The following is a 13,457-nucleotide window of genomic DNA, read 5'->3' as shown; positions in this document are numbered from 1 at the left end:
GAGGTGCAGACCAATCTTCAGGACTCTGAAGGATCTGAGAAGTATGAGAATTACAAAAAGAGTTCTGTGTTGTAGAAGCCAAGACACAGCATTTTGGGAGAGACAGGTAAGCAGTAACAAGAGGCCGTGGTTCGTGCTATTTGGGATATTCTTAACTGTTGCCATAATAGCATTATCTGTGGCTTAGTCACAAAATATATTTGATTATAGGAAAGCTCTTCATTTATATCACCCCTATAGTACCCAAGACCGGTGGTTCTTCCCTCCCCCCAGAATGCTCATCTGACAGAAAATCAGGAAGTAATAATTAAGGATACTATTTAGCTCAGCAAGTTCTGATTTGGAAGAACATTCCTCTGAGAAGTTCACCTGTATGTGAGGGTGCGTCTATACATACTCTGCACTCCAGTGATCAAACTGAATGACTTTATATGATCTGTAATATGGGTCTCTACACTCATGCATTAACAGATAATTGAGAAGGCACTATAATAATGTACTTTAAAAAATTATCCCAAATTGCAAACCAAAAATTCATGGTGGCTGAAACATATATGGCTTTAAAAAGTTGTGAGTGTTGTAATTATAAGATAATGGTATTTAGCCGAGTTAAGAGATTACAGAAGACACTAAAGGGGATCCTCAATGATCTGGAATGCAGGCTGTGTCTGTCACCAGTCTAATTAAAGAGTGGGCAGCAGCTATCACGTGTGTCTTACAGGAGGCAGTCAAAGAGGCTAGTGGGAGTAAGAAACACATACTTTTTAATTTTAAATACAGAATTACTATACTCCAAAACACATAGGCTTTTCAAGACAATATGCACTCTGTTTGAACTCAGAGCCCTTCATTCCTATCAGGGCTGCATAAGTAATACTGGAGTGAAGAATTCTATCCCTTCCCATCAAACTGCTCAGTTTATGTGCCATTAATCTGTCATGACTCCCTGCATGGGCCACCTCTAAATGCAACCTCAGTGTCCTCATCAACACAAGTCCAGGCAACCACCACCAAGCCATCCCGGTGACACATGCCACCAGCCTCTCCCACCAGCTGAGTTTCCCTGCACTACCTGGAATGCTAGCATTCCAGCTGAAATGCCTGCAGAGACCTTGGGTACACACTGAGAATAAATCCTGCAGGGCGGGCTCACCGGGTCTCTCCGTGTCCATCTTCCTCCTATTCTCCCTTTTGTTCACTATCCTTCAACCACTCTAGTCTTCTCTAACTTTGCAGAAAACTTCAAGCTCTTTCTTATTCAAGAATACTTGCTCAGAGTTTTCCTCCGTGAAGGATCCTTCTTTCTATCCCTTGGTGGCTGGTTCATTAGCATCTTTCATATCTCACTTGAAAAGTCACTTCTTCAGAACCCACGTAATAAATAACACTATGAGGTAATCTAACTAACATTAGATGAAGAAACAAAGGCAGAGGTTAGGTCATCTGCCCAAGGTTACACAGGTAGTCACTAGGATTCTTCACCACTATGCTGTACCATGTATCTCAACTACTTGCTTATTTCCTTTACTGGCATTATTATGGTGTGTAATGACTTGGTGTATTTGTTTGCCTTTTTTTGTTTTGGTTTGGTTTGGATTTTTGTCTCCCCCCAGAACTATACAAGGGCAGAAGAGGGCTGGGCTACCTCTATCTTTTTATTGCAGTAACCTAAGCTAGAACTTGGCCAAATAGTAAGGTTCAAAAATATGTATTTAATGAATCAGTGAACTGGATTGAATTGAATTAATGGGTCTTTGAGGTCGGCCACATTAGAAGAGTAGATCTGAGAGACAGAGAGACTAGTTTGGAGACATGAAGGGCAGTGACCATATATGCCTCATAATTAAGTCCTCTTTAATTTTCCATCCACCCCAAAGACACAAAAAGCCGCAAGCCCAAGAACTGAGCAATATATTATTTCCTATTAAGGAAACGAATTCTGCTTTGAGGTGATGCTGCCTCAAATGCATTTAAAGGGGATCACCAAGTATGCCTAGTCACCCTGGTTCAGTTCAGCATCCCTGACAATAATGTAGCTTGGTGAATTTCACCCCTCTGGCAAACTAGACCCTTCATTATCTTGCATGTTCATATTTAGTTACAGGGGATTTGCAAACACATTTCCTAAATCTACATATTTATTCGGTAAATTGATCTCTCACCCAAGTCATTCTCTGAGGAACTGCCAGCCTCAGCATTTGACAGAAACAGCCTTTTTTTTTTTTTTTTGCACAAAGGCAAGAATTGTGCCAGCATGCGAGCTTCTAGATGTCTCACAAGCAGTTAACAAGAAAAGGAAATTGTCTACTGCTTCAACCTGGAAGAATGAATATCTTGTGTCGTCCGTGGCTTTTCCCTTAACTATCTACAGTATAGATAGTCTTGTTCTGCAAAATTAAGCCATTTAAAGGGACAATGGAAGCAGACAGCCAGTGTCTTACATTTTGCTGTGAGAGAAGGGTGAATACACCACCCTATAGGAAAACAGTTTATTCATCCTCTGAAGGGTCAGTTGGGAGAAGCCAAACTAGGATTACACCCTGGGAAAGGACAATCCACACTGTAGGTAATTCACATGAAGATGATGGGAAATCGATAGCACCTCAAAGCCCTGATCCCTCTGCCTCTTTAGGGTCTTCAACTGGATATTAGGAAAGATGCTAAGCTCTGGGGAAGGGCTGCTAAGAAAACAAATACCTCCTCACAGCAAAATATCTTGCCTCTGATCAGCTTGCAGTCCCCATGACTTTGCTGTAGCACGTTGACATTGCTGACACTTTCCTCTTTGCAATGTTCTCTTTTCTGGCTCCTGGATTGCCCGTCTTCCTGCTTCCCCTCCCACATCCCTCATCAGCCTTCCCTGGGACTCCCTCCTCACCCACCCCTTCAACATGCTAATTTCCTGGGTTTCATCCTGAGTTTTATTTTTATTTTGTGCTACAGCTTCAAATACCTCTTTGCATCAATTTCCACCAAGACTGTATTTCTCCTCTTTACTCTCTTGAACTCTAGAGAGTAACTACTCTCTAGAGTACTCTCTAACTACTTGCTATACATTTCCATCAGGCTATGCCAATAAACATCTCAAATTTTACCAAAACACATCATCTTCCCCCAAAACTTCTCCTCCTCGCCATTCATCATGTTGATGAATAATGTCAAATCAGATGGGTCACAAAGTTGAACCTCAGATCAGCTGATCTACTGGCCCTCTCCAACAGCTTCACTCCCACCCACATTCCATCCTGCCATTTATACACCTTATCTTCTCCCTCTCCTTTTTCTCCAGCCCTACTTAGACTGCCTTAGCTCAAGTCTTCTTGCCTGGATTACTGCAACAGCTTCATGATTAACATCCTGCCTCCCTTCCTCTACACCTTCTACATACTCACCTTTCTTCCTCAGTGATCTTTCTTTTTAAAACATGACTCTAAATCATGTAGATCCCTTGCTTGCTGGCTGGCCTGCTTTATTTATCTATTTATTTATGAGAGAGAGAGAAAGAGTGCCCACATGAGAAAGACAGGGGGAGATGGAGGGAATCTTAAGCAGACTCTATGCCCAGCATGGAGTCCAACGTGGGGCAGGATCCCATGACCTGAGATCACGACTGGAGCGAAAACCAAGAGTCAGACATTTAACTGACTGAGCCCCCCAGGCACCCTTGTAGATCCCCTGCTTTAAAAATTCAATGACTCCCACTGCCAAAAACAGGATTTGGAAACTGCTCCATGAGAAAATGAAATGTAAGCATGATTCTCAACAGATGCTTATTTATTTATAAATTATATCCAAGTATTATTCTAAGTCAATTATTTATAAAGTTTAATTTCTTCCTCTTAGAACAAAATAAAGGAATTTTCATCTTTTTACCTGATCCCAATGAATGAGTCTGTGCACCTGCTGGGGTGCTTACCCTGTGCTCTGAGGACTGACGGCAGCACTTATGCTGCCCTCCCCTGGCAGAGAGGATGACATCACACTCCTCAGTTGGGCATACAAGTTGTTCACCGTCCAGCTTCAATCTACCTCACCAGCTGCATTGCCCCCACTCTTCCACCGCCATACCTTCACCCACTAGCCACTCTTCCCCACAAATGTGCTGCTCATAGGCATAGCACAGCACAAAGAACCTGGGCTCCGATGTCACACCCCTCCCTGCCAATGTCAAGCTGTGTGGCCTACAGTCACTTTCTCTATCTTTCTGGGCTTCCATTTCCTCTTCTGTCAAATAAACATCATAATATCTATACTTCCCAGGGTTGCTGTGAGTATGAAGTAGGGCAGAGTAAAAAAGTGATCCATGGCCAAGCACAGAGGAGAGGCTTCATAAATGGTCCTCAGGAGTGGCAGGAGTAATTAGACATCGTATTCCATGTGTTGTTCCCTCTACTTGGACTCTGTGATTCTTCTCTCTTTCGATGTTTAGTTTGAAGCATCACCTCCTCTGAGAAGAATTAAGGATCCTCCCAAGGTGGAGTTTGTCATTTAAACCTGTCTGCTCCCTGAGCCTCAATGGCATCAAGTCATGGATCATTGCTTATTCCAGGGAACTGTGATTGATTGCTGGGAAGCATATGCAGCATGCCCTACTGTGTTACTGCTACTTGAGGAAGCCTTAGAGATTAATTCCAGAGTCTCCAGCACTTAGAGTGCCTAGTGCATAATAGGTGCTCAATAAATGTTTATTAATATTTCTATATGCAGAGGGAAAAGAGGGCTATTCAAAATGCATGCACATGAACAATTTCGTATCACAGTGATGGCTACTTACTTCATGGTTTACAAAGCTTTTCTACATATGTTTGTAATAAGCAAGCTGTTAGCTCCCCCCTCTACACTGTAGCAACTCATAAAATAGATAATAAATTAAAGAGAAGTAACTGTTTGACAATATCCCTTTGATGACAGTTTTCTCTTCCACCCTGATCTGATGCCAAGTTAATGTTATCATAAAATAATTCCATTAACTGCAATTGTGCAGTTTACTGAGCCATTACTGTCATCAAAAAGTGAAATTATATTCAAAACCCAAAACAGAGGCTTACATAGGAATAAATGGCATTAACATGCAAACAAATTATATGCAGGAGAAACAGGAATAGCAATGTGACGGGCATCCCAGCCCATGCTCAGCATAAACAGATGATTACATTTAAATATTTATTTATACATGAACAATGAAAACAAATCACACTGGCAAGTGCCTTGGAGTTAAATTCATATTTGTTTAAAAAGGCAGAGGCTTATGTATTCCCTCTGACTGCAGGTTACATTGGGCTTGCCTGAGCTTTGTTCAGACGGTCTTCCTGCCTAACATATGCATGACCAGGAGGGTGAACTAGTATATAATATTTACACAAGAAGAAATTGAGCTGGTGGGAGGGCGAGGTAGAGGCTGAGAGGGGAGACAGACAGAATAAAGCAAAATGCAAAATAAAATGCAAAAGAGAACGTCAGAGACTATCTGATCACCTGATGCTGAAGGTGAGCACAGAAAGGACAAGATGCCTGCCCTTGGATGAAGTGAGCCAGACTGGGGGTTTCCACCGGAGGTGTGAACCATGCTTCTTGGTTACCTATGTTGATGGAGTGGAAGCCTCAGTACAGGTATATGGCACTGTGCACACCATGGCCATCCTTCCTGGCTCCTAGATGAACGTTGGGGAGCAGGAAGTTGAGTTACCTGGGTGAGTTACCTGGGCTGGCCCTGTGTCAGATCCTCTTTCTTCACTCCTTGAAAGAATAGGAGGATCGAGTCATGTTTGCTTGGATAGTTTTGCCATAATAGCAAGGACTCTTTTCCTGATAACTTCTGCTCTAAGTCATCTTTATTTTTACTGAAGTCCAACTGTGCTTAGGGATGATAGCACCTAAACTCAAGGAGCTTTGTGCCTCTCTGCAGCCCTGACAGTACCCAGCAAGTCAATCCTTCCATGAGGAGCTGTTCTCACTTAGGATACGTCCCCATCATAGCCAACCACATTTTAGACTTGCATGGTCCTCCAAAAGTTCTGGTTCTTCAATTTGCTTAATCAGATGAGGCAGAATGTGAAGCTCTACTCTGCTAATTCTTACCTGTGTGACCTTTAAGTGTGAATTGAAGTCTCAGCTTCCTTATCTATGAAAGGGGGATCGGAACGGTGTTCCGTTTCACATTGAACAAGTGTCAATGTGCTGTTCTCAGTGCAAAACACAGACAGGAGCTTTGGAGCTGACATGCTAGCAGGGAGATGGCAGTAAACAAAAGCATAATTAATTACCGTCTGATATGTTAACATCTGATTAGTTCTATGTGGAGGGGGAGAAAAGATCAAAAACAGAATGAAAGGGAGGGGAATCAGAAGTTGCAGTTTTCAACAGGGTAGAAAAGGAGACATTTATGTGAGGATATGGAAGAGGATAGGAAGTGAACAAGCAGATATGAGGGGAAAGGTGCCCAGGCCCTAAGTTGGGACCTTGAGCCACGGTAAGGAGACCTGTATGGCTGGCATGGAGTGAGTGAGGACTCAGAGGAGATAAAGTGGGGAGAGGAGGCTTTCCATTGGGTTTTTATGAAGACTAATGGAGATAATAAGTGAAATGCACTTAGCAGGTAATGATCACCATGGCTGTGGCAGCTTGCTCTGTGACAGGCACTGTGCTAAGTGCCTGACACCCATTAGCTCACTCAGTCTGCACCACAACCCAAAAGGGTTTTTACATCCCTGCTTGTTTTATACACAAGTAAACCGAGCTTGAGGCAGGCTACATAATCTGCCTAAGGTCATAAACATCAGTAAATGGCAGTGGTAGGATTCTAGTGCGAAATTCAAACCTAAGTAGCCAGCTCCAAAGATTGTGCCTTTAACCACTGAGCTGATGGCCTCTCATAAGCAAAGGGAATGGTAATGAGGTAGGTGAAGGAGGAATATGTGCATGGAAGAACAGCCCCAGGAGACTGGGAGCACACGCAGAAGGAGGAGGAAGCAAGCAGTGAATAAGCAGGTCTTTAACAAGAGCAGGAGGCATAATGCAAAAGCAAAGACAAGCAGCACAAGCGTGGAGCAGAGAGGTCGGTACATGGCTGCTTGGGCCCAAAGGGGCTGGCCACACACACAGCAAACACAAGCAGGGGCCAGCCAGTGGGCCAATAGACCAAGGGGAATTCAGGGAGCCATAAAAGTCCCTCATTGTGATCCTCAAAAAGCAGACACCTGGTAAACATAACACTCCCTCCTTAAAAACAAACACACATACAAGCAAACAAAAACAACAAGAAAGGGTTAGGATTGCATGAACTATAAGCCAAATTTTGAGCATGGATCAAGACACCATTTATTAATTTAAATCTGAGTTTTTCAAATAAAAACCCTTCCTGTCTTGCCTAGGTAAAAACACGATACCAAGTAACATTTGTTACATTTATGAAATTAAGTACCAGATACTACATGGATAACTTTGTAGGTATAGTCTCATTTCATCATCAAAATACTAAGAATTGGTTTATCCCCATTTATGGATGAGAAAATTGAGGCTCAGTCAGGTCAGGTCACTCAGTAAGCTGGGCACAGGGACAAACATATGACTCCCTCCCAGGTCTGTCTAGTGTGACACTGACCATCACTGAGCCAACACGCACCAACACAACATGGACATAATCACTGCTCCACATTTGCCCCTGTACTTTACCCTATGGAAGCATTAGGATTTTTAAGGAACATAGACAAGTGGGAACAAATCCCACTATAGCACCATGTTCTAGATTTCTTCTCTTTTAGAGAGCCATCCTTACAGAAGGGCTGCAGGGTCATTTCTAATGTGCCTGGCCAGCAGGAAGGAAAGCTTTTCAGTGTGCATATTGTGCGATCCGGGGAAGCACAGTCTTCTCTGGACTGAGTAATTCCACAGCTCAGAAATGTTGGGGATCAGCTCAGCTGGTTGTCTGAGCTTCAGGATAAAAGGAGCTGCAAGGAATTTTGTAAAGAAGCTCAGTGCCTAGAAGATAATCACTTCAGCTCTTTCTGACTGTTTCTCACTGTGCTTTATGCCTCCCAGAAGCTTAGTCATTCCAGAAAAGCCTAATGGATGATGGTCATATTGATGGCTACTGAACATATTTTGGACACACTCCCTACGGTTTAGAAATTTCTCGTACTTTTATGCCTGCCTCCCCATGACAAAAGCTTGAACCTGCTCTGCCAGCTTCTACTGCAACTAAGGCACAGATAGATGCCCAAAGACACCTGCCCCAGATTTTGACTCAGGAGCCAGTGACACAAAGAGAGGGAAAAAGGAAATCACATTATTGGGCTATGTGATAGAAATAAATAATCCTTAAGAAATTCTATCTTTCTCAACTTTTCTTCCTCCCTTACCCAACTGCATCCTGCATATTGATAGAGGATAATCCTTTAACCTTCGCAAGCACTCATGTGCAGTATGTGCAAAGAAAAATGTCAAGGGAACTGCTAACGGGAGCTAGATCAACTGAATTATGCACAGGAGGAAAGAAGACAAAGAAATAACAGGAAACAGGAACACAATACCAGACACAATAAGTCCCCAAAGCAATAATTATATTATGATTTCCCACCAGCTGGCTTATAAATTTCAAACCTTCTATTTTCTAGTCTCCCAAGTAAAAGGCCTTCCTAGTATGGGGAAATACCTCCATTGCTTCCCAATGTCCTTGATGCTGTACTAAGAGCAAAACCATTGATAAAGTTTCTAAAATGAATAAGACAAAGGAAAACCACCTTCCCTCAGCATGGGGTCTTAGACTTTCCTTGCAGGTTAGCCTATACTTTGTTCATGCAAAAGGATTCAAGATTAGGCCTGGATTATCTTAAAGACATCTCTTCTGACCAGAGGTATCCCTTATCCCCCAAAATGCACTTTGTCCAATAGGTATTTCATGAGTATTGATGATGTTCTATATGCTATGCTGGGGATACAGCAAGAAATAACAGACCACCCCACTCCTTAAGTAGCCAAAAGTCCCTTGGAGCTCCAGCAACACCAGATTTACACTGAATGAAGAGCTAGAGATTCTGCAGGATGACTTGCCTTGAGGCAGAGAAGAAGACAAATGTGCAAATGCCCATTACTCTAGTAGAGGGAAGAGACAAAGTCCAAGAGAGAGAAGACAGGAAGAAAAGAAGAGAAGGAAGGAGGCAGGGAGGAGGGAAGAAAGGAAGGAAGGAAGAAAAGAATGGAGCAGGGAAGGAGATACAATAAAATAAACCAAAAGGAAAAAGGGGCAGAAGGTATGATTAATGAAGAATATATGTTCTTCTTGTAAACCTAAAGTTCTCACCTGCAAGATGAGATAACATATCTTTGCCTATTAATCTGGAATTATAATGTTTGAATCCTTGAACTCCTCCAAGAAACTCAACCCTTAGAAAGACCCATTCGTTTTCAAATAATTGACAAGTATCTCTCAAACATGGAAAAATACCCCTAAGACTTTAATACACAGGCTCTGCTTTGAGTAACTGGCAAGTGAGAGGAAACAGATACTTCACTTTAAGAATAAAGGCTGGTGACTCTGGAAAACAGCATGGAGGTTCCTCAAAATGTTGAAAATAGAACTGCCCTATGACCCAGCAATTGCACTATTGGGTATTTACCCTAAAGATACAAATGTAGTGATCCAAAGGGACACATGCACCCGAATGTTTATAGCAGCAATGTCCACAATAGCCAAACTATGGAAAGAACCTAGATGTCCATCAACAGATGAATGGATCAAGAAGATGTGGTATATATACACAATGGAATACTATGCAGCCATCAAAAGAAATGAAATCTTGCCATTTGCGACAACATGGATGGAACTAGAGCGTATCATGCTTAGCGAAATAAGTCAAGCAGAGAAAGACAACTATCATATGATCTCCCTGATATGAGGAAGTGGTGATGCAACATGGAGGCTTAAGTGGGTAGAAGAAGAATAAATGAAACAAGATGGGATTGGGAGGGAGACAAACCATAAGTGACTCTTAATCTCACAAAACAAACTGAGGGTTGCTGGGGGGAGGGGGTTTGGGAGAAGGGAGTGGGATTATGGACATTGGGGAGGGTATGTGCTTTGGTGAGTGCTGTGAAGTATGTAAACCTGGTGATTCACACACCTGTACCCCTGGGGATAAAAATATATGTTTATAAAAAATAAAAAATTAATTAAAAAAAAAAGAATAAAGGCTGGTGGAGGGAGGTGGATGGGGGATGGGCTAGATGGACGATGAATATTATTAAGGAGGGCACTTGTTATGATGAGCCCTGGGTGTTGTATGTAAGTGATGAACCACTGAATTCTACTCCAGAAATGAATATTATCCTGTATAAAACTGCCTAAAATTTAATTAAAAATAAATTACTTAAATTTAATTTAAAAAATAAAAGAAAAGAAAAAGTTTTAAGTTAAAAAAAAAAGAATAATGAACATGACATATGTTATGTGACAAGGTTGAAGACATTCATCTCTTCCAATTCTCACCTGAAATCTCAAAGAATGTTTTTGGAGAATCTAAAATGATTCATTATTCAGATGCCTTACCAACTATGAAAATTTGTAGCCCGTCCATTGTCATGGTCAAAATGATGACTACAGATTTCTACTTTCTTCTGGGAAACCATCTCTCCAACTAAATATGTCTATACTGTAAGTGGCTGACCTGGCCCATGGTTCCAGAGGTGCACATGAAACCACTGCATATTCATTTTCTTGGTCAGACTGTTTAAATCTATAGCACATGACCCTTAGCAGAGGACCCAGAGGCAAGAACTAGGGAGACAGACTTTCCTGGTGGCATTGAGTATCTGGATCCAGTCATGCCTGAGGCCAACTATCTTCTGGATTTTTTAAAAAATGTGAAATAAAATAAAAGTCCTACTCTCCCTAATAAATCAGTTTGAGTTGAATGTTCTTCATTTGCATTGATGAGAATCCAGGTAGTACATTCTCTGTAAGTTTTCCTTATTTCCCATCACACACAACCAATCTGATCATATACACAATCACAATCAATTGCCTGCCTAACTTTACCTTATAGCCAGGATGAATATAAATTATTCTTTTGTACATTGCATTTGAATGCCTCTATCTCCAAAGCCCTTCAAAAACAAACAAACAAAACAAAAAACAACAGATAACCTCTGTAATACTGCTCATCAAATATCAAATCTCTTAGGTGTTTTAACATGTCAGGTCAATTGTTGGCTACTAGGATCTCAAGGACAGACAGATCAACTGCAAATACCAACTCATCTGTCATGCACAACCTCCTAGAGCCAAATAACTGTCAAAAGTCCCTAAGTTCTGCTCTCTCCACTCCTAGCACCTCTAACACTGAAGATTCCTGGAAAGTTTTCTATCTCAAATCAAATGAAGAATGATAGATGAAACACAGAAGAGCTTCAAATCACAAATCAAGTTCATTGAATGAAGCATAACTCTATAACATGTTAAGATTTATTTTTTTGCCTGAATGAGCTTAGAGGGAACAATTATAACCTATTCATAACTCTCTATGTTGGATTTTTAAGTTGTTTTTGATCAATGGCTGGTTGTAATTTTATAAAAGAATCTCTCCAATGACACAAATACTGTTACATCCTGGAGGAACTGTGGAACTAATCAATCACTCTTACATAACAAGCACTCACTGTGAAAATAATGTCCTCGATCGAACAATGAACTTGAATACATATTCCAAAGCTTTCAGGGTTCTTAGGATCGGCTCACATTGCTCCCCTCTGCTGGAGGTATCCAAGTAAGTCTTCAGCACCGTCATCAATTTCCTGAATAAGGAATTATGTTTTCAAAATACATCTTTTTCCAGCCCACAGCATGGTCATTAATTTGCTCTATAAATTATAAGGCATTCTATCAAAGGTTAAAGGTGGTGGTATAGCTAAGCTTACTAACTTGTTTGCAGCCGTAAAAATAACTCTGCTTAAAAATATATATATATATTTAATACGGGGGACTGAATAAGTATTTCCTACCCATAGAAAACCAGCAAATGAAAAACTAGTGAGGAAAAAAACAATATTTTGACTAGGAAAGCTAGTCACAATCAGGATATGAGTGGGAATAATGGTGGGGAGAATGCTCTTTTTAACATTTGCTTCTTACAGAAAATATTCTAATAATATTATGGAATTCCCTTGCTGAGAAATTTTCCATTTCTTCATTACCAGCAAGGTAAACTTCAAACTATTTGGCCCAGCTTTCAAGACCCCTTTACTAACTGGCTTCTCCCAACCTCTCCAGTATCATCCCCATCTGTAACCATCATCCTCTGTACTCAAGCTATAATGGGTACTATACTTGGCCTGTGTTTTCTCTTTCTTAGCCTTTGAATCCCAGTGTCTACCACAAGTAGCTATTCAATAAATGGTAGCTGACTGATTGACTGAATAAATTAATGTTTTCATGTACTTCTACCATAATAAAATATTCATTCTAACCTATGGATTTGCATATTTTTATTTAATCCAGATAACCCAGCATGGATAGAGTTTTATCAGTAAAGGGAGAATTCACACAGCCTGGTGCAAAAGGAAAATACTCAAGTTCCTTGTGCCCTAGGCATCCTGGTAGGGCAAGTTGGGGATGCACAAGAAATCCCTATATATGTACAGTAACTTACTTGTAAGCCAAGGTGGCACTGAAATGCTGTTGAATGTAAGCCTCCAGAACGGTATTGAAATGCTGGAATTTCCGGTCAGCAATGAGTCCTATTATGTAGATCTGAGGAAGATTCAAGGAATCAGTGTTTCGGGGTCAGACCCAAGGCAGGAAGCCATACTCACATGGCATAACTGAACCTCCAGCAAAATGATTTTGCTCAGGAATTAACTCACGAATATATTGTTAGTAGTCTCATTAATGTAGTCTCTTCTAAAAAGCATTCCATGTAACATGCTACAGGGTATCATAGGATAAAAGGGTTTCATGGTCATATAAAGTTTGACAAATCTCAGGATATCATTGTTAAGATTGCCTTCTTTACAGAAGGGTTCTTAGAGTCTTTAACATATTTACAGCCATTGTGAATCTCTAAGAAGGTCACACAATGTCCAACACTTCCCTGAGAGTTATTTAATCAAAGGATCTTTTTGTTAAAAAGCTTCTTTCTTGAGGGCTAGCTTTTAAGAAGACCTTCTGGGAAGCACTGGATTAAGTCACGGTTGTCTCCAAGTAATCTCTTTAAAAGGTAAATGTCACTGACATAAGTAGTTAACATATTAAAACTTTATTGATACCCTCGTGTGGACAGGACACTGAAGAAACATGAAATGGGACAGATGGGAGGAAGACACCATTTGGGAAGAGGGACGAGGACAGATCAGGAAAGCATGCCACCATAAAATGTGCAGGTGGGCAGGAAGGTATAAGGACACTGCGAAGTTGGGAGACTATGAGAAAGAAGAAGGTGGGAAACACTTCGGTGCTTCACAACCTG

The 13,457-nt window shown here is 41.1% G+C and overlaps 1 protein-coding gene across 1 annotated transcript in view; it reads right to left on the bottom strand.

Moving 5' to 3' along the window:
- DOCK2 (dedicator of cytokinesis 2) overlaps positions 1-13,457 on the bottom strand; it is a 413,194-nt gene that overhangs the window by 326,035 nt on the left and 73,702 nt on the right. The window contains exons 21-22 of the mRNA XM_059416333.1: positions 12,642-12,742; positions 11,653-11,787 (exon numbers count right to left, since the gene is read on the bottom strand). Of these exons, the coding sequence (XP_059272316.1) occupies positions 11,653-11,787; positions 12,642-12,742 (236 nt within the window). The remainder of the gene's footprint in view (positions 1-11,652; positions 11,788-12,641; positions 12,743-13,457) is intronic.

Source organism: Mustela nigripes, chromosome 12, assembly GCF_022355385.1.
Source record: "Mustela nigripes isolate SB6536 chromosome 12, MUSNIG.SB6536, whole genome shotgun sequence".
Lineage (NCBI taxonomy): Eukaryota > Metazoa > Chordata > Mammalia > Carnivora > Mustelidae > Mustela > Mustela nigripes.
Note: the sequence above shows the minus strand (reverse complement) of the source record. Positions and strands in the feature narration are given on the sequence as shown.